The 19,489-nt window shown below is 44.9% G+C and overlaps 1 protein-coding gene across 2 annotated transcripts; it reads right to left on the bottom strand.

Annotated features, from left to right (window-relative positions):
• Positions 1–13,507: 13,507 nt before the first annotated feature.
• Positions 13,508–19,276, bottom strand: dmap1 (DNA methyltransferase 1 associated protein 1). 2 transcript variants are annotated; one of them, XM_070961711.1, is made up of 11 exons: positions 19,233–19,276; positions 18,818–18,948; positions 18,490–18,581; positions 18,071–18,266; positions 17,747–17,905; positions 17,453–17,620; positions 17,055–17,240; positions 16,683–16,754; positions 15,945–16,017; positions 15,037–15,389; positions 13,508–14,271 (listed from the first exon to the last, which is right to left on the bottom strand). In XM_070961711.1, the coding sequence occupies exons 2-11, from the start codon at positions 18,911–18,913 to the stop codon at positions 14,212–14,214; spliced, it is 1,455 nt and encodes a 484-aa protein (XP_070817812.1). In that variant the 5' UTR covers positions 18,914–18,948; positions 19,233–19,276; the 3' UTR covers positions 13,508–14,211. The 2 variants fall into 2 exon arrangements, with proteins under 2 accessions (XP_070817812.1, XP_070817811.1); XM_070961710.1 differs by lacking the exon at positions 19,233–19,276 and having other exon boundaries at positions 18,818–19,058.
• Positions 19,277–19,489: the final 213 nt, after the last annotated feature.

Genomic DNA, 19,489 nt, shown 5'->3' with positions numbered 1-19,489 from the left:
AGGAGGAAGGGAGACCTGACAGGTGGGATGGATATAATCTGCTTTCCAGTTGTAAAACATGTAAAACAGTGTTGTGAGCTCGCGTGTCGTGTGAAGTTGCAGTTGATTCTTCAGGCCCAGTCTTCATCATTGGCCCCCTCTGGTGGTTTACATTATATTAACTGCACTACGGCAGCAACAACTGGCCCACTTTGTCCAGGAGAGCACTAACACAGTCAGTATATTGGTTCCTACTGTGGGCAGTGTCCCTCTGATTTCCATCTGAAGCAGCTTGGGTTCAAGAGATTTAAAGGGGAAGGGACACTGGAGAGGGACCTGAAGACAAATTCAACATTTGGGGGTGAGAGGGCAGAAAAAAATCTATGGTCCAGGTAAGCAAAGCTGTAAAATGAAGAAAGGGTGCTCAGCCTGAAAACCGTTCAAGGTGGTAGCAATTCCAACGCAATTATCCAAATGCCACAGGGTACATCAGTTCTTTGAGCACCAACCCCCCTCCTGAACACCGTTATTTGAGTTGCCTTGGGGGGCAGCCTTGCCAGTGAGAGATTAAAATTTTTAGAGCTCCCACAATGGCCAATATTAAAATGTCTCAATGCATCTGCCTGGCTATTTTGATTGGTAACTTAACCTCTGACTCCTGAGAAGAAAAAGGCCTGTTCTCTGAGCTATTGTCAGCGGCTGGAGTCTAATTCTTGTATGATTCAGGCTAATGAGCTGGTAATAGGTCCTGTGTGTGTGGATGAGGAGGATATTACAGTGTAGTGGTGAGAGGAGGAGGAGGAGGAGGGCACGGGTGGAGTGTGGGTGGAGGGTTCTCATTGTTCAATAATCAGAGGGTACAAGGTTTAATCTGCAAGCAAGAAACTGCTTCCTGTCTTTAAAATACAGCAGGGGTTTCATTGATAGTCAGTTTCCACATAAGCAGGCAGACTCGGCTGAAATAAGTGTTCATGCTTCTCGGGTCAAGGCAGTAACAGAGAGCGAGAGACAGGGAGTTAGAGAGAAAGTGAAAGTGTGTCTGTCTGTGTGTCACCCAGCCAATGGCTTTATCCAGCCTTATCCTGAACCATGAAACCATAGTGCATGACACCCCTCTATGCTCTGCACAGATATGGCTATTCACTGTTAGCACAGAGATTTGACAAGCCAGGCTGCTCTCACTCAACAGCCTGGGTCAAATGGATGACTGTCACAATCTTTTTATCTTTCTCTCTCTCTTTCTCTCTATTCCACTCTGTGCACCCTCCTTTTACTCCCCACTTTGCCGCCAATCTCCCAACTTTGCCTGTTCAAATTGACAAATTCAACCAGCGACAAAAGAATAAATGGAAGCGAGAGAAGAGGCCTCTGAAGGGGATAATCTTTGCTGAGGGAAAGATCTGGTTCACTGCAGAGAGAGGCAGGTGAACACATTCAATGTAAACATCCAGATGTAAATGATTCTCAGAACCATAAAAACTGTGTCGAAGTTAAAGCGACGAGAAATTACTGGAATAAAAATTGTTATTTAAAGATCTGTTTGAAATTTTAAAGAAAAGTGGTCAGAAGAACATTTCATTTTATTAGGCACATTTCTTTACCCTTAACCAGACCAGAGAACGGTGGTGCATTTGGTGCAGTTGGCTGTATAAAGACTACATTTTGATTCAGTGTTCAAGGGACAAAGAAAGTGTCTTCCATAAAATCTGAATGAGGTTGAGAGTGAAACACATTTAGCTTCTATTATTCCCTCCATTGTGATCTTCGAGTCAAGTCAACGTCCCAAATGAATGTAGACTATTGTAAATCCAAACAAGGCTTTGATTTATCATCATTGATGTATACATGTGTCAGAGGTGGAAGAATTATTCACATCCTTTCCTTAAAGGTACCCTGTGCAGTTTTTGACCACTAGTAGCGCTAGCGAGCAATGTTTTTACGAGTGGGTCCTTGTTGTCCTGAATTTGGTTTCATTCAAACCCCTACATAATGTACTTTAAAAGTACTGATTGAAGTTTTAAGTAGCATTAAATGTAAATATTTCAGTACACGTGCATAAAATTGTACTTCAGAGGAAAATGTTGTAATTAATGATTAAATGATGTTTTACACATATGGTTGGATTCTTATCGGCTATCCTCCACATAGAAAGTAGTATCTTGTAAACTCACTTGAATATCAGCATTCATTCATTCAGTCAGTCTAAGTGATGTTGGTCCACAGCATCATTCAAATCCTCACTTTGCAAACCTTTTACTGTGTTTCCCTTGTGTCTGCTGTGGTGTGTCACCTTTGTGTATATCTATCTACCTCTAAGCCCCATGAGGCCCTTTCATGCAGCCTGTGGTTTTGTGTGTGTCAAAATCCTAATCACCACACACTCCCCACACACACACACAAACACACTCGCGCACACGGTCTATTGGTGTTCAGTCAGGTAAAGGTCTCTCAGTCGTGCTCTGTGAGTGGCCTCTGCTCAAACAGATCAATAGACACTGGCACGTCCCTCCACCAACCAAGAGAAAACAATTAAAAGCCATCGATCCTGTGCCAGGCTCCTCCATGAATATGCATGTGTCCTTGACCTTCCCTTGGAGAGGAGAAGAGAGAGAGAGACAGACAGACAGACAGACAGACAGACAGACAGACAGACAGACAGACAGACAGACAGACAGACAGACAGATGTAGGCACTCATTTTTCCCCTCAGTTGTGAGGTTAACTGGCTAATGGGCTTTGTGTAGCCACGTATTGCTCTTTTCTTTGTGAATCCACTCACATCAAATCTCCAACATGCCTCCCGAGCTTACATGAGGCAAATCGTCGCATTAAAGCCTGTGAAACCAGTTGCTCTTTTGTAAGCACGTTTTAGGCACAGAGTGCTCTTTTCTGAGCCATGTCGGGAACAGGGATCAAGTGGTCCCACAACAACTGTCCCCTCCAGCTCTCCCGCTGCCTGCCTCTTGTCTAATTACAGAAGTGTGACATGCACATGGGGACGTCTCCATGTTAGCACATCACTGTGCCTGTCCTGACACATCCTGTGGTCACAATAGCAGGGGCTGCAGGGGACAGCCCTGCCCTGTCCCCCGTCACTGGGGATTAGCATTAGCATGCTAACAGGACCCCTGGGGGAGCGCTGTGCTAAGGGTCAGGCTGACAACTGTCAACAGCCTGCTTTAATTAGCTGAGCCTGGTCATCAAGGAGCTACGCTAAGGCTGACTCTACATTCAAAATCCTGTTTACTAAGAACACACTCTGCACAGGAACAAAAGCATCACACTGGGTTTTAACTGATGGTAACCGAAAGGATTTAAGCCTGACACATTGCAGTTGCATATAAAAATATGAGTTCTACCCCTGTATCTCTTCTAATCCATCATTCATCGTCAATTCCCTCTCCCCCCGATCCAGCCTCCTTTGGCTTTAATACTGTACATCAGGAGTCAACTGTGTAAGTGCTGACATGTCACACTGGCTGGCTGCTAACCTGACAGTATCAAGATGGCGTTGTCATAGGCTCCGAGACGAGGTGAGAAGCAGAGTGTGTGAGAGGTAGAGTGTATCGTCAGTCAGACAGTGCATTATCCAGCTGTTCTGTGCTTGTCTACCTTTTTTTGTGGCGGGGTAATGGGAGTGTCACACACTAGCAAGACAGTCGGAGTGTCACTATTCAGCTGAGAGGCCACATCCATATACACTGCCTGCTAACTGACTGCCAGCGCTGCCGAGGCTGTCCTGTCTGTCCCGTCTGCCCCACAATGACTGTCAGTGGCAACCTGGGGGCTGGCGGGCGTGACTGTCAGCGACTGGTCACAAAGCATTTACCTGCTGACAGAATTGCAATTAGTCTAGGGAATGTTGTTACTGGGAGAAAGAAAAGGAGAGACAGAGGGGAGGCAGAGAAGGGGGAGGCAGGAGGGAGAGGCATAAGAAGAGAGGAAGGGAAAGGGTGGATAGATGGAGAGTGAGAGGTAGGAAGATAAACAGGAGAGAAGGTGTGTTTTGGGGGTGGTGGGGGCAGGGGAGAAGAGACCCGGAGACAGCAGCAATGGAGAGTGAGAGGTGAGTAGATAGAGGAAGGGAAAAGAGGATTGTGAGGAGTGGACAGGTTTGATCTCTGAAGCATCCCTCTTTGTGTGTGTTTGTGCGTGCGTGTGTGTGGTTGTGTGTGTCTGACATGTATTATTCTCGTTGTGGGGACATAAATCTGATGAGACAGTCACATTGTGGGGACTTGCCTTCCTTATGGGAAGAAATCAGATTGTAAATCATAAACTTTTCAGGTCAAGTCTTGGGTCAAGGTTAGGCTAAGTTTCCAAGGAATGAATTTAAGTCCTTGATTGTCCCCAGAAGAAACACTGTGTGTGTGTGTGTGTGTGTGTGTGTGTGTGTGTGTGTGTGTGTGTGTGTGTGTGTGTGTGTGTGTGTGTGTGTGTGTGTGTGTGTGTGTGTGTGTGTGTGTGTGCGCAGAATATGGGCTCACAGCATCATAACAAGAGAGTGTGTCTGCTACTGGCCCCGGTCAACACACATTTACTTAGTGACACAATCCTAATGAATTCCTTCGAGTTAAAGCACCCCATCACACACACAGAGACACCTCCAATGACCTCCTGGGACAACTGGCCTCAGTGTCTGGAAGAATGGATGGAGGACAGACAGCTCGTCTTTTAATATGTAGCCCATTTTCAGCACCACGGACAGCTCTGGCATTCTGTTGCTCGAATTTCAGCACATACACATTTTCCCGGCACACAGATTTGCACTGAAGGAATCAATGGCGGCCAGTCGTCTGGAGTCACACCGCTACATAACATAGCACGACCTCGCACAAAGCCAGTGCCGCTTCGCTTTCCCTCAAACTCTGGAACTCATCACCATCCACTAATGACCTCGCTCCCTTTCTCTACAAGCTAGTAACGCTCCCCTCCCACCTTTCACTCCCCATCCCTCTCCATCCCACACACTCTTTGTGTGTGTGCTCTTTGCCTGATAAGAGAGTGGCAGGGGCTCCTCCCTGGGCCCTAAGGGAGAGATGGAGCGTGACCGAAACTGTAGTCCCAAACCAAACACAAGTGGAAATTGGTCTATGGGCAAGGATCAATAGTGAATTAGCCAGTACACTGGTTCTGTGGAGGGCTGCTCAGCTCTGATCTGATGATCCATAGTAAGAGGCTGCGAGTGGAGACTTGAGACAAGCACAGAAGCATAGAGGGCTGCAGGGTTGCAACGGTGGCATCTGCTATCCTGTGGTGACCCATTCAAACCGAAGTGTCTCCTCAAGAAACTTTCTATGTAGAGCAAACAACTGTCTTCCTGAGAGCAACGACAGTAACAGTCGCTCCAGTAAGTCCCCAAAAATAACATATATTTACGTTAAAGGGATCAATCAAAATCAATGCAGCAGAGGGAGAAATATGCTTTTAGTTCTTGGGATGGGTTGAGCTCTCACAATGCTGGATCCTACATTTCCCATAATGCATCTCTTTAGTTGTTGGGCTATCCATGCCGGCTAAATGCCCTCTCTTTTTCACAGAAGACATCATACGCCTGTTTTTACTGGCTAAGCGGTATTTTTCGGTCAAGTTTCCTTTCAAGGACAGGTGGAAATATAAGAGGAATAAATGCTGACATTTGAACAGAAAAATCAGAATAAGATCTTTGAGCTGCAGCATTTTGTTTCTGAAGGTTGTCCTCAAGAAGCCCTCTGAGGCCATGGTCATTGTCTGCAGACGTGTCGCCTGGTGCTGACACTTTCTTTGTGGTGCAGGTGTGAGTGCTCCACTAAACTAACCCTACTGTTCATCACTGCCTGCCCTGATCTCAAAGGTGTGTGTGTGTGAGTGCATGTGTGTGTGTGTGTGTGTTTGTCTCTGTGTGTACGTGGATGTGTGTCTGTCTGGTGATTAATGAGCAGCAAGGCCTGATGGATTGTTCTGATCACAGAAGGGACACCATGTTGAGGAGACACACGCACAACAAGAGGGGATATAGGCTGCTGTCCAACATGCACACACACACACACACACACACACACGCACGCACACACACACACAGATGCAAATATATGCATATACACACACACACACACACACACACACACACACACACACACACACACACACACACACACACACACACACACACACACACACACACACACACACACACAAGCATTCATTCACAGACATCTAAGCACCTATACAGTACATGCTTTCACACACATTCTCAACCTAGCTACACACACACACATACACACACACACACACACACACACACACACACACACACACACACACAAGCGCGCGCACACACAGTTAACCTCTATCAGTCCATTACATCAGGAAGAGTCATCTCAAGCACATCTTTCCATCTGCTGCCTCAGGCACATGCGCACACACACTCACACACACACACACTACTCAACCTTGTGCACCTGGTCCAGCTGACAGAGTGGAGAAGTTTCCAGAGGTGAATATGTGACCTGAGTGGGCAGACACTATTATCATCTCATCGCTCTTTTGAAGTTTGTGATGTGGTCATGAGATGAGCAGTATCTCTGCAGCTGCAGGTGAGACACAAGCACACACATACACACACGCACACACAATCAAGGTGGCCTCTTCGCTCGGGCCTCACAGGGAACAGACGTAACAATGCACCTCATGTTGCCTTGCTGTCATGGGTGTTTCTTTGCCCGGCGAAGTGGTTTATTGTGATCTGAATCCACTTTGCGATGCTTACCGTTTGACTGAGTTCTTAAGGTGATTTACATCGATAGAGTAGGGCTTTCTTGGGTCCAATGAATCGCATTTGGAATATCCCATTTTGCAACACAAACACATGCAAAGGTGCAGACGCATACACGCACATACACATTCTCCCCCAAGCAGTCTGATAAGGTTGTCTTATCAGAAAAGAAAAGGGAGGGAGGAAGAGGGGGGTAGCTGTGTGATAATGGCTTTCACCAAATCCCTCCTCTGTCACAGATTAAAATGCCTGCTTGGAGAGCATTAGCAATCTTTCTTTTCATCTGTCTCCTCTTTTTTTCCCCCCTGTCGGCGAGTGCCATCGGATTTCTGGGCCAATCTATTGTCACAGGCCTGCCACACATACAAGGAGAAGTCAACCTCAATCTGATAGGCCATTGTCTTATTCTCCCCATCGCTGATTCCTGCTCATGGTATTGATCGCAAAGCTGTCCCTCTCACATCTCATCACATTGCTCTGTGTGAGGGAGTGTGTGTGTGTGTGTGTGTGTGTGTGTGTGTGTGTGTGTGTGTGTGTGTGTGTGTGTGTGTGTGCATGTGTGTGTTTGTGCCTCTGTCAGTCTGTCTGATGGAAGATGTGGTCAGTGTCCCATTGGAAGAATCTCCCCATTGGGAGAAAATGCCCAAATTAGAACTCTTTTCTGTAATTACACAGATCTATAAGCAGCTGGATTGCACATTGGAACTATGTAGAATTGAACCCAGTGGACTCCCACCTAATCCGGTCACTCCAGGTATCAAGAGATCACAGAAGTGGAGAGAAGAAGCCACACGAAACTAACTGTGACACTGCTCAGCCACCTTCTCAGTAACAACCCCCCACCCACCGCCGCCTTCGCCTCCCCCTTCTCCTCGCTCTTGCGCCTCCTCTACCATGCCTCACAGGCCCGTCTGTCACCCCTCTATAATTATGAGGAGTGAGAGTAATGTGTTGCAGTATGAATAGGATTGTCGGCCTGATTGTGATGTATAGGCTTTCATTACCATGTCCAGGCCTGTGCCCTTCGCCATGTAGGAAATCCTATTTAGGCCCTAATTTGGGAGCCTCCCCGACCGTCCCGCCTGATAGCAATCACACACAGTAATTGTGTGCTGGGGCAACTGACAAGAGTGGAGGCTCAGACATAGAGAGAGGGGAAGAAAGAAGGATAGGAAGAGAAGGCGGGAGGAGGTCCTGACAATGATATATCTGCATAGTTTGGTACATTATTCAAGTCATCCTCTGCACAATATGTATGTTTTTTTGTGTATATCTATTCATTTTAAGTTGGTTTGTCAGCATGAAAATAATTCAGAGGCACTTACAGTAAGACTGGAGATATCCACGTATAGGATTTGATGTGATTTTATAATGGACAATTGGAGGGCTTCCCCCTTTCCCCTCTCTGCTTCTACTTCAACAATGGTACATAGCTAATTGGGAGGAGAGATCATGCTAACTCGATAATTATGATTTATGAGACAATCTCCGGTGGGTATCGCGCATTCTCCCCTGATTTGACGACAACATGTAACCAGCCCTCTAGCAATCAATATTTGTACATTTTCCATGTCTAAGTTGTTAACTTTTTTAATATTTCATTAGTTCTCCTCACCAACATTTATGCAGATCTGACTCCACTTATAGGCTTGTAGATAATGAATGTCTAATTGACTCATTTAAATACTGTTTGCCTGCAGGAGGGCCTTTGCATTAAATGTTTGATTGCCCTCATATTAACTGTCATTAATCCCCTCTGCTCTTAATAAGGACTTTATGAGGCTTTCTTAAACTTCTCATCTACCTCACTATTCTCTTTGCATAATTAAGTAGAATATTCAAAAATATGGAAATGAAGAAGCTCTCAGGATTTGACTAATGGTCTTTGTGCCACAAAATTCTAATTATAGGCAAACCTTTGCATTTTCTGTTCTGCCTTGGGTCATGGTCCATTAGCTCGGGTCAGTGTGGGTCAATACAGATAACTCTCCGGTTTAATGTCCAACTTGAGTCCACTTTTCACGACACAGTGTTTGATCAAACCGATAGATGTTCCTGTACCTGAAGTGTTTGCCAAGGCGAGAGGTTCAGGCACTTCTGTGTCCTTTAAAGGAAGATGTACAGCCCAGAGCGAACTTTTGACAGCCAAAACAAACTGTCACAGCGCCAGAGTGGGTGAGAGACACAAACTTGTCTGTGTTTATAGCTTAACTGATCCTCTTATTCCTGCTACTCCTCCAGTCTCTCTGCTCTGCCCTAATCTCTCCGGGGGTCTTACTGGCCCAGGATGACAAATGGGAAGGAGAGGCTAGCCAAGCGTGGGCTCTGTGGAGAGGCTCAGGCCGGGGGTCTCGCTAAGCCCCCTCAGCTCCGCCCTGGATCAACTCTGACACGGCCTGCACTAACCCCGAGGATGGAGAGGCCACACAGATCACACACAAAACCAGGTATGTACACAGGACATGCAAGCACATACATGCGGTTCCACACATGTAAGCATACAAACAGAGAAACACTAGAAGTGATAAACCTGTGATCAGTACCCTGCACCAGATTGATTTGTCTCATAGACACCTCTACTTTACATCACAAGTGCACACACACACACCTCCAACACCTCACACTTCTCGGCTGCTCCAACAATCCAGGGCAGATATGTACGGATGTCAGCTCAGAACTGGTGTCACCAGATAAAACCCAGCCAACTCTATTTTAGAAAACACAGTCCAGCTCAATAAGAGCATGTACTAAATGACTGCAATGTAATGAGTGGCTGTGTGGCTGTACTCAGAGCTGTGTCTCTGACAGCGAATGAGAATGTAATGCGCTGAAGCCTCCTTCTCTTCCCCCCTTCTCTCTTTTGCTCCATGCTCCTCTGCGCCCCACTGCCTCTCAGCCACGGGATCAGCTGCAGGCGCTAATGAAACGTCAGTCAGGTAATTGAGGCTCTGGTGGTGGCGGGCCAGCCAGGCAAGCAGTCAGCCTGTGTGGGTGATGACACCAGGACGCTAGCAGCTACAGGATCTCAGCAACCCCCTTATGAAGCATCACAGGAGCTGCTACAGGACCCAGCGGGGTGGAAAGCATTGCATTTATGCTGACGTTCCCCCATGTCCTCCTGTTTGTGTAAGGGAGAAATTTGAGCGATGAGTAGTGAGGTGTGTGCCGGTGAGTTGAGTCGTCAACTCAACCACAGATTGTTAACCAGCTTGGTGAAAGCTGCTGCTGGTGAGGAGGCGACTCTGCCAGCAGCGCTGGTGACGGAGTCAGAGGTTAAAATCCTTTGTTATTGCACCCCAGAGTGATGTTAGCATCCCTGCCATCCGCTGACCTGCTCGGCACCCCCAGTGAGTTATGGGTAATGTTTAATTCCCCTGCTGTGACAGCTGCGGATCCGCATGGTAAATTGGATTTTTTTTCTTTGTTAGAATTGTGCTTGTGCAGGTGAAGTGACGGACATCGGCAGCACTGCTTTGCCGAGGTAACTCTGTCACATATTGTTCAGAGGCCTCTCCATCTCTCACCGACAAATCAAGTCAAACTGGTTTGTTTCTGAGGGCTGATGGTAGAACAGAGTGGAGCTGATCTGTCCATCCCCATCTTGTTTATAGTCAGCATGCAATCACAGCTCTGACCTGAGCAGACCACACGCTGCTCACCCCCATGTGCCCCCTTTTCTTCATCATGTTAGCTAAGATAGACAACAAAATAAAAGTACATAGCTGAAGATGAGACCGAGTTCAGTAAACTCACACACACATACATACAAGGTTAACCTTGTTCCACCATCGTTGTGTGTTGTCCATCACCTGATTTACAAAACTTTCTTTATACACAGCTGCACTAATAAAGATATTTTTATGTATCAAATGACATGTTTCATGTGAAAGGGGCAAATATTGCCAAACTGCAGTTCCCTTAAGCTCACTACACACTGTTTTAACATCTTTCAGCTGATTTTGTTGGCTGTACAGTAAGAAACTTTCAGTCCTTTGGTTCACTTTCATCACACTATTCTCCAGCTGCAGACAGCTGTCAGTGTAAAAGCTTTGATAAACCCACTGCACATGACCTGCTCAGCACCAAATGACAGACTAAGTTATTGACTAGCTAATGAACATAATGGAACATTTAAGAGCTAAAGGTACAGAACATCGTCTAAGGAGTTGGTGGAGACTAAAACAGAAGTAAAAAGACAATAAATAATGATTTATATCTGTTGTATGGCCAGAAACACAAGTCCTAATGAATGCTGAATCATGTTTGTTTAATTGGCCTGTATCACTTTTCTGTGCTTAATGGATTAAGGATCAAATCTTCCCCTAAATCCATCTGATTTATCTTCAGTGTGTATGACTCCACAAGGAAATCTCTCTCTCTAAAAGGACTTTTTCTATTTCACCTCCATCCCGCCCCATTCCCTCTTCTCAAGGTAGGACACCTTGAAAGACAACAACACCTGACCGGAGATGTTCCCGAGAGCAGTGCAGTGCCGGGGAATAGGAAGTCTAGATTTAGTCCCACTCTCTCTCCGCTCTACTCTACTCCACTCTCTTCTGCCTCCCCGGGGCTTTAATGTGGAGAGTGGACAGTGGGGTTAATGCCTAGCTGTAAGCACTGCTTAGCACCAGTGATTGGGTTTGTGCTGCAGCAAGCCTTCCCCCACCAGCAAAGAATCCAGTGGAAATGACTTCCACTGTCCAGCCCTATGGGCAATGGTGATTTGCCAACCTGCGGTTTCAACTCCCCTCCCCGCTGTTGCCATCCCAGGGGGCACAGGTGAATTTGATGTGGAGCAATGATTAAAAGTTTTCTACCTCAAGGTGACCTAAATACTGGAGGAGGTGAAAGTCAAACCGAGACATGGAGATGAGAGAGGGGCATGGAGGTGAAAGTCTGTTTTGGACATTTGTTATGGCCCATATAGTCAGTGCTCCATCCTGAGCTTCGGATGGAAATTATCCAGACCCTGTCCTTACACTCCAATTGCACCATTCCTGCCCCTTTCCCTTGTAGTAATCAGTGATTGTATGTGACATGATGGGTATAAAGCACTGTGCCACAGCAAGGAGGCATCGACAATCTAATCATTGTCACATCAGCGATTACCTCAAGGCGTGATGTATTTGAAGAGGGCTCTATCACATCTGCTATTACCTGCCTCTTCCTGCCTTATGTCCCTCAGTACACATCTTTTCTCTTAACTGTGTGTTCAATCACCACCACCAGCATCGCCTGCTGGTGCGGCCGAGCGACCCCTCGACAGTGACGTATGCCAGCGATTAGCCTGGATACAGTTCTATTATGATAAACAGCCAGCGCACCTCTTAGGCCGTGATTAAAGCCTCGGCCCGGCCTTGATAAAGAGATCCCATCTCAATGCCATCACAACCACATTATAAGACACTCCACCGTGGTGTTCTGCCTCATGCTTTTCACATCAGTGTTGCAGAACGTACACTGTTGCCTGGATGGAGCTCATGGCAGATGGAGCGAGATGGGGGCTGGTGGGGGTCTTTATCATTCACACATGACTGGTGATGCATCCCTGCCCACCTATTTTCAATTCTTACTAGTATTTATTAATAACCTCCACTTTCTTGAAGCCTATCTTACAAGATACCTGCCATATAACTTAAGATGGGTTTAGATATTGAGAGATAGGGAGGGAGAGAGAGAAGCCCCAGTTTTGATAAATGGATGAGCAGCGATGAAAAGAAGATATCAGAGGAGCATGAAAGGAGAGAGGGGAAGAGAGCAGAGCATTAATCCAACAGCAGGCTGGTGGAGAGAGGGAGCGAGAGAGAGAGAGAGACAGAGAGAAAGAGGAAAGAGAGGGGAGGAGGAAGCAAAAGAAAGATAGCCTTTCGGCTGTGTTCTGTCAAGGGAGAAATTACACATTTACGGAGGTTTTTTCAAGCAACGACGGGTTCCATAGATCAAACCACTGGATTTATGAGCCAATTTTCAACATGAAATATAGACACTGAGAATCCATTTTACCCATGTTTACTTGCCTTCTCTCACTCTTTCTCTCTCAATCAAACAGCCTACACTCCTGAAACTTAGCAGTGCCTATTAGAGCCGTAAATGAAGATGTTTTGATTGCGCTAGTGATGCAGCATTCGGTGTCTTCACCCATGACACTGAAGAAAGCAGGCTTCTGAACTGGGACAAGATCAAGACTTGAGCAGATCGCTTAATATATATATTTTTTAAATATTGTTATTTTTTTTGCAAATTTCTTTTGCAGAAATTAGTGAAACCACAAAATCACATCCCAAAAAATGGCAGACTGCAATCGGAGGGAGGAAATTTGGAGTTTGAACGCAGTACTTGAAATACTTTTGCAAAAAATACATCTATAGCTAGATGAAACATAGATACATAAATACACACAGTACGCCCAGATCACAGTACTCTCTTCTGGCAAAACGTATTGAAAATTTGCATAGAAATGAATGTCTAAGTAGGCTAAACGACATAATTGACACGCAATTAGCAATATTATGGAGAGGAGACCTAATGAAGTTTCAGCGCCTGTGCCAACCTAAGAATGATCACTGCTTAATTATCATATTAATGAAGTCATTAGTTGTCACTTAACTTAGATGACAGGTAAGGTAAGAATGTCATGATCCTACAATTTCCCCAGCAAATGTGTACTCAACACTAATTACCTCCGAGTTAAGATCTCATTTGAGAAAGAGCAACGCATGCTTGAAATGTGAAAGGGACCACCGTGGCATGAACATGTACAACACGCAGCGAGAAAAAAAATACAATGAGGTTTATTGAATCATCGACTACAGCATCTTCAAGGTCACCCGAGGACAACCAACACAAATCAGCCCCACTAGTCCAACATAAAGCAATGGGCAGCAGATGGAACCGCCATCTATGAGAGAGGGAGATCCACTCTGGGTGGAGGGGGAGCTACAGTGGGTGCTAAAGGTTAACACAAAAACACATTTCCAGTAAACACTATGGCATGATTAGGTTACAAAAAAACCCTCAGATGGGTCAAATGAGCATCGTGGCTCGAGGTCCTCCCACTGCCACAGTCTCTATTTCCTTTCATTTCAATTCATTTCAATTACCCAGTCATTCCCACCTTCTTCCCCATGTCCCGATTAGCTCAGCCTGGCAATTTACAGTTGATCTTGCCTCATCTAAGGCTGAGCAGTGGTGGAGGCAAGGAGTGGAGCAGTAATGGAATGAAATGTCACTCAGTTGTTGCCTTTGTCACAAAGATGCTGGGCAGGCCAGATGGGAAGGGGCTGGAGAGGTCTCACTGGTAGGTGAAAAGTTGTGCGTGTGTGTGTAGGCAGTGGTGTTTGTATGTAAATGGACAGCAACGTGGTTCCCTGCTCTCCTGTGTCCCTCTTGTCCCATCACAAAAGCTGTGGGCGTCTCCACCAGAGTAACGAACGCAGCCCCTTGTCTTCCACCGTGTACCAGCTGGTGCTCTCATCTTCATCAAGGCTTCTTCACCTTTTTCACTGAAGATGAGCTGGATGCCGATTCTCTCCGTTTGCGCTGCAACGTGATACACAAAACATTCACATTAGGGTCATTGATTTCCTCCTGTGCCTGCATTATAAACAGTCACGGGTGTTTTACCAGTTCACAATCAATGGCCATTTCCAGAACATGTTTGCTGAACTGTTGAATTGTTGAATGGATGACAGGATCACCGTGTTTAAAACAACAGAAGTGAGGACAGGCAGCAAACTTGCTTAAGAGGTTTATCAATTTTTTTTCCCAATCTTTTTCTACCAATTTGAAATCACTTAACATCACTGACTCCCATTATTAGTCTGGGGAATGCAAAGAGAGTTGTGTGTCTAAAACCAGTACGCCAGTTTGCCTAGATCCTACCAGGATCAGACCAGATCCCTCACTGGGTTCCCGCTTGATAACACCAAATGATGAGTGAGTGATAGGAAGAAAAAATCTGCTATCAGCTGCAGGATGTCTGTTTTTCAGTCAACAAAATAAGTGAGTTTATATTACTGCACAATCTCCATTCAAAGCTTCAAGTGTATTGCAAATAATCAATTTCAAAAAATACCTTTGGTGCTTGCAATGTAATCTGTAATACAGCACTCACCCTGACCAGCACCTACACAATGTAAAATTACATCTGCAGACAGTAAATGTCATGACTTATGATGCTGCTCTTCCTGTTTCCAGACTGGAAAAATGTTCTTTTTGACAACTCACGTGTCAAAAATTTGACTTGAAAAATGAATTTTTTGGCGATGGTTTGAGAGAGTTTGGGTGTAAGCTGTGCAGACTTACTGAGTTGGGGGTAAGTGGTGCTCCTACAACATCAATGATCTGCTCCTTGGCTTCCACCTTGATGTCATCTGCACTGGGCCAGGACTGAGCTTCACCCCCGAGGGTGGATGCTGTGGTGCTGTTGGCAGTATTGAGTTCCCCACTCTGTGCTGTGGCGGAGAGTCCAACTCCTGTAATTCCACCACACCCGCCTCCACTACCGGCCTTCAGCAGGGCTTCATAGCGATGACGCAGCATCTGTTGTTCGTATTCACAATTGCTGTGGGCCTGCTTCAGCTCGTACAGCAGCACCAGGTCACTACGCAGCTCATTGAACATCTGAACAATCTCCTCTGTGGGCATGGGGTTAAGATCTGTATCCAGACAGGCACAAATGCGAAGATGAGTGAAAACGACATTGAAGCGCTTTGATTAAAACACCACAAAACGAGTTTATTCTGTTAAGTGGAAGATGACGTATTTGTTGAATGTATTTGTCCACGACTGTTTAGTACAGGGCTTTTGTTTCAGTGTGCAGCTTATATAGTGCAGATAGCAAATCCTTGGTAGTCAGTCTAGCCCATCACCTATAGTTAATTTCCTTGGTATAAGAAATGCACAAGAGAAGCCATATCCTTAACACCCTCCCATGACATCGGAGAACTGACAACTTCAACATGAGGTCAGGACCTTTGAGATGCTACATGCAGTCATTGCACCCAGGCGGTGTCAATAAATGGCTTCCACTCTATGTGTAGGCTTACTGCTGTTAAACCACTGTGTCCTCTTTTCTGTTTGTGCATGTTTTAATTCCCTGCTGAAAACACCAAACTGAGACCACTAAATACCTCATTTAGGATCCATATCTTTAAGTCTGTTGCAGAGGAGATTTCAAAATTCAAAACTTTGAAATGTTTATTCACACTTACCCACTCCTTGCTCCATCAGGATCTGCTCAATGGCCTTGATCTTCTTCTGGCCTACTGAGCTTGGCAATTTCATCTGAATCAAACACAAACACACATAGAGACACACACATACACAAGGGTGTGATTTAAAGTGCCGGAGATATTAGGATAAACAGCTCCACCTCGGGGCTTTTAATTCGTATGAAATGCACTTCAGCGGGCCAGATCAAAATGTCTTTATCCACTGAACTCTGTCTGACTGATTAGCTAGAGGGGTACTCCTCTCCTTTAGCCATGCTAATGCATTTTCCATAGAGAGCGGCAGCTCCTCATCAGTCTTGAAGATGAATAAGAGTCCCCTTGCTACGTCTTACAGATATTAGCTAGTCACTAACAGAATTAATCACCTCACTGCTAATGAGAGATAGCTGGGCTCAAGTCAGACATTTTGCTTTCTCACATCAACTGCAGGGTCAAGCTTCACTAAAATTGTTTTGATATTAATAGAGGTTCAAACTAAACTTTTAATTTAAATTCAAATTCAGGAAGTTCAAATGTAACGTTTTTACATCAAGTCCGATAATTAATATCGGCACAGCACAGAGAAATACAAAGCATTAATACAGAGCTATGGGATGAGATTGGTGTTTTGACTTCCTCACTGGTATTTGAGAGTCAAAGTGAAGTTTACAACTGAAATATGTTTAAACACAGTCTTTCTGAAGTTTTAATACCACAATACGATCTAGCTTTACTCACCCTCTGACTGCGCAGTGTGACTCCTGCAGATTTGAAGTCAGGGAACTTGATGCCTGCTGTCTCTGGAACAGCCTTAAGAAGGAGAATTAACTGATGAGACAGGATAGGACACCCCTCTAAACCTGGATAGATCTGACATGTACAAATATTTAAATAACTGTTGACAGTTAAATCAGGCCTTGTGAGAGAGTGAGTCACAAACTAAGATACCTGAGGCCCTCTTAGAGACACAGCTGTTCCATCAAAATAATATAGAATACAAAATATTGAGGCTGAGCTGAATCTTAATTATTTCATTGTGCTATTGCACTGACAGATGAGGCATCTCAATAATAAAAATAATTTCCCCTTTTGTATGCGTGTATGACATACCGGTTTTTCTGTTTCTCTTTTTTGTGGGAGCTTCTTCTTGGAAACCCTCTTTTCAGCTCGCCTCAACTCTGTGGTTGTATCAGCCGCTTTAATGAGTTTCTGCAGATCCTGGGCCTTCTTCTCACGCTCTTTCTTCCTGGTCTCGATCTTCCTGAGCTCCTGAATAAGATATTCCTCTTCTGCCACCTGCAGGAAAAAACAGAGAAGTGCGATCATAATATCTAAACCGCAGGCAACCAATTTAGAGGCTTTGGCAATATTGTTCTTTTTTTTCTTTTTTTTTTCACAACAGGCTTTACTGCATTAATAGCTTCAGTTCTCATCTTCACTGGGTAATAATTAAGTTAAGAGTGATAAATGGCAGCATAAAAATCCAAATCAAAGTACAAAGTACTAACTTGTTCAGGTGTGCGATTGAAGAGCTTCTCCAGCTGCTCTTTACGGCGCCTTTCATGGCCGGCATCAAAGATGTAGATCTTTGGCTCTGTCCCTGAAGCTGCACGGACCTTGGTCAACTTACCACAAATACTATAATACCGTTCTTTCAGGTCCTCCACAGAACGTTTCTGAAAATCATAAATGGAAGAATGTGACTACAAAAACGTGTCTGAACTTGCAGCATTATGATTTTTACAATATATCTTCAGTGAGAGGGGACACTGAGTATTTTAGATGAAGGACTGAGTGATTACCCTGTATTGCTGGTAGTCGTAACGGTCATGGACAACTATGAAGCGCAGATCGAAGCGCTTACACAGGTCAAACAGGTGGTCTGTCTCTGCTTTAGTCCAGCCATCGTCATGAAGATGTATCTGATACTCCTGCTCTGAGTACACTGGTACCTGCACTGTCTATAAAGGCAGAACATAGAGAATATAGTGAATTAAGATGAGTAACTGAGCGTATACATCTGAAAAGGAGATAATAACAGAAGATGGGTAGCTGTGAAAATCCATCCTTTGGTATTTGTACTGCACAAGTGATCAAACTAAAGAGGAGACAGTAGTCATCCCTACCTTGTTGAAGCGAGCAAAAGGATAGTCCTTGCCCTCCTCTGCTACACGTCTCCAGTGATGGAATATAGCCCCATCCCTGCGAGCTGGGTTGGTGAAGGGCATCCACTTCCAGGGACGCACCTTTTTACAGCCCAGCTTGGCTTTTACTGTCCTGTAGCCCTGAGTAGTATCACTGGGCAGCAAGGGGGGTGCATCTCTGTGGATTCACAGGCAAAACAAGTCTTTGTTAAAGCACTGGTACATGATGTGTTCACAATATGCTTGATCTAATTTGTAATCTAACAGGGATATATAGTACAAGTTCATCATGCAACTTAATAGCTTCAACAATATGTGAAGTAGTTATTATAAACAGGACTTGAATCAAAACTTTAAGGGTAACACAGTGATTTAAGTCAAACTCAAAACAAGTTACATACTTTTTATCTGAATAGAGCAGAGCATAGACCTCTCGGTGCATTCCCTCGGGTCTCTTAAAGGTCAGCGTCTCTGTTGCCTTCTTGGATTTTTTCTGAGGCAGGTAATGGAGAAATTGGTGATTAATTTTAAAGGACATTTTTGGTAATACTCTCAAGCACAGACCTGCAACACCGTCTTCTCAATATTTTGCTGTGGGAATAGCATGGTTTTGTGTTTCTGAGTGCCATAGCCTGTGTAACGCTTTAAATATTGGTTCCAATGTAAATGAGAAACGTACATGGGTAACCTGTGTATACTGGGACTAACATCATTATGAGTATCTCTCACCTTGTCTGAGTTGATGAGATCTTTCTTGCTGATGGGACCGTCATTTTCTCCTCCAGCCAACTCCAGAATATCCCTGACATCAGCACCAGTAGCCATGATTCAATAAGCTGTTGATTAACGCTTCTCCCAACCTGTTAAATGAGAATATTGTCCATTCATTCACAGGCGCACATTCAGTAATGCGGTACTACCGTCAAACGAATACGCTGTTAGCACAAGGCTAACGGTAACGCTGTCATTTCCAAGATAACTGTTGCGTTAGCTTAACATAGAGTTGCAAACAGCCAAGTAACGATATTTTAGGATTTGTTTTCGTAATTTTACAGTGAACGTTTCTACTACACATGAAGCTATAGAGACAGTTAATAGGTGTATTCAGAAGCTATTGTTCAGGGCTAAGTGAATAGCTAACCACCTAAACCGACACCACTTCCGTCCCCGCTGATGTCGTTCTGACTGTATCGATCGATTCACTAATTTCCCTATCGCCTCCGTGAGGTGTGGCGGTGTACTGCAGATTCTTACGTTTTCAAGTAATAAAAAATCAGCGACCCTTTACGAGGTAAGTCACAAATAGTTGTTGTAAATTGTACAGTCCATTATCTCTCCGTGTAAATCACCTTCCTTTTCTGAATCTTTAAACTGGCTGCTGGTAGGCAGTTGAACAGTTTG

The sequence above is a fragment of the Chaetodon trifascialis genome, chromosome 4 (assembly GCF_039877785.1).
Source record: "Chaetodon trifascialis isolate fChaTrf1 chromosome 4, fChaTrf1.hap1, whole genome shotgun sequence".
NCBI classification, from domain to species: domain Eukaryota; kingdom Metazoa; phylum Chordata; class Actinopteri; order Chaetodontiformes; family Chaetodontidae; genus Chaetodon; species Chaetodon trifascialis.
This window is presented reverse-complemented; position numbering and strand designations above follow the sequence as displayed.

What these genes read in the sequence shown, in the direction of transcription:
- dmap1 (XM_070961711.1), bottom strand. Translation starts at nt 18,913, where the DNA reads ATGGCTACTGGTGCTGATGTCAGGGATATTCTGGAGTTGGCTGGAGGA. An exon ending in CTGCTCTATTCAGATAAAAA is followed by an intron (nt 18,267 to 18,489) that starts GTATGTAACTTG and finishes GTGAATCCACAG; the next exon opens with AGATGCACCCCCCTTGCTGC. An exon ending in CCTGATGGAGCAAGGAGTGG is followed by an intron (nt 15,390 to 15,944) that starts GTAAGTGTGAAT and finishes GTCTGGATACAG; the next exon opens with ATCTTAACCCCATGCCCACA.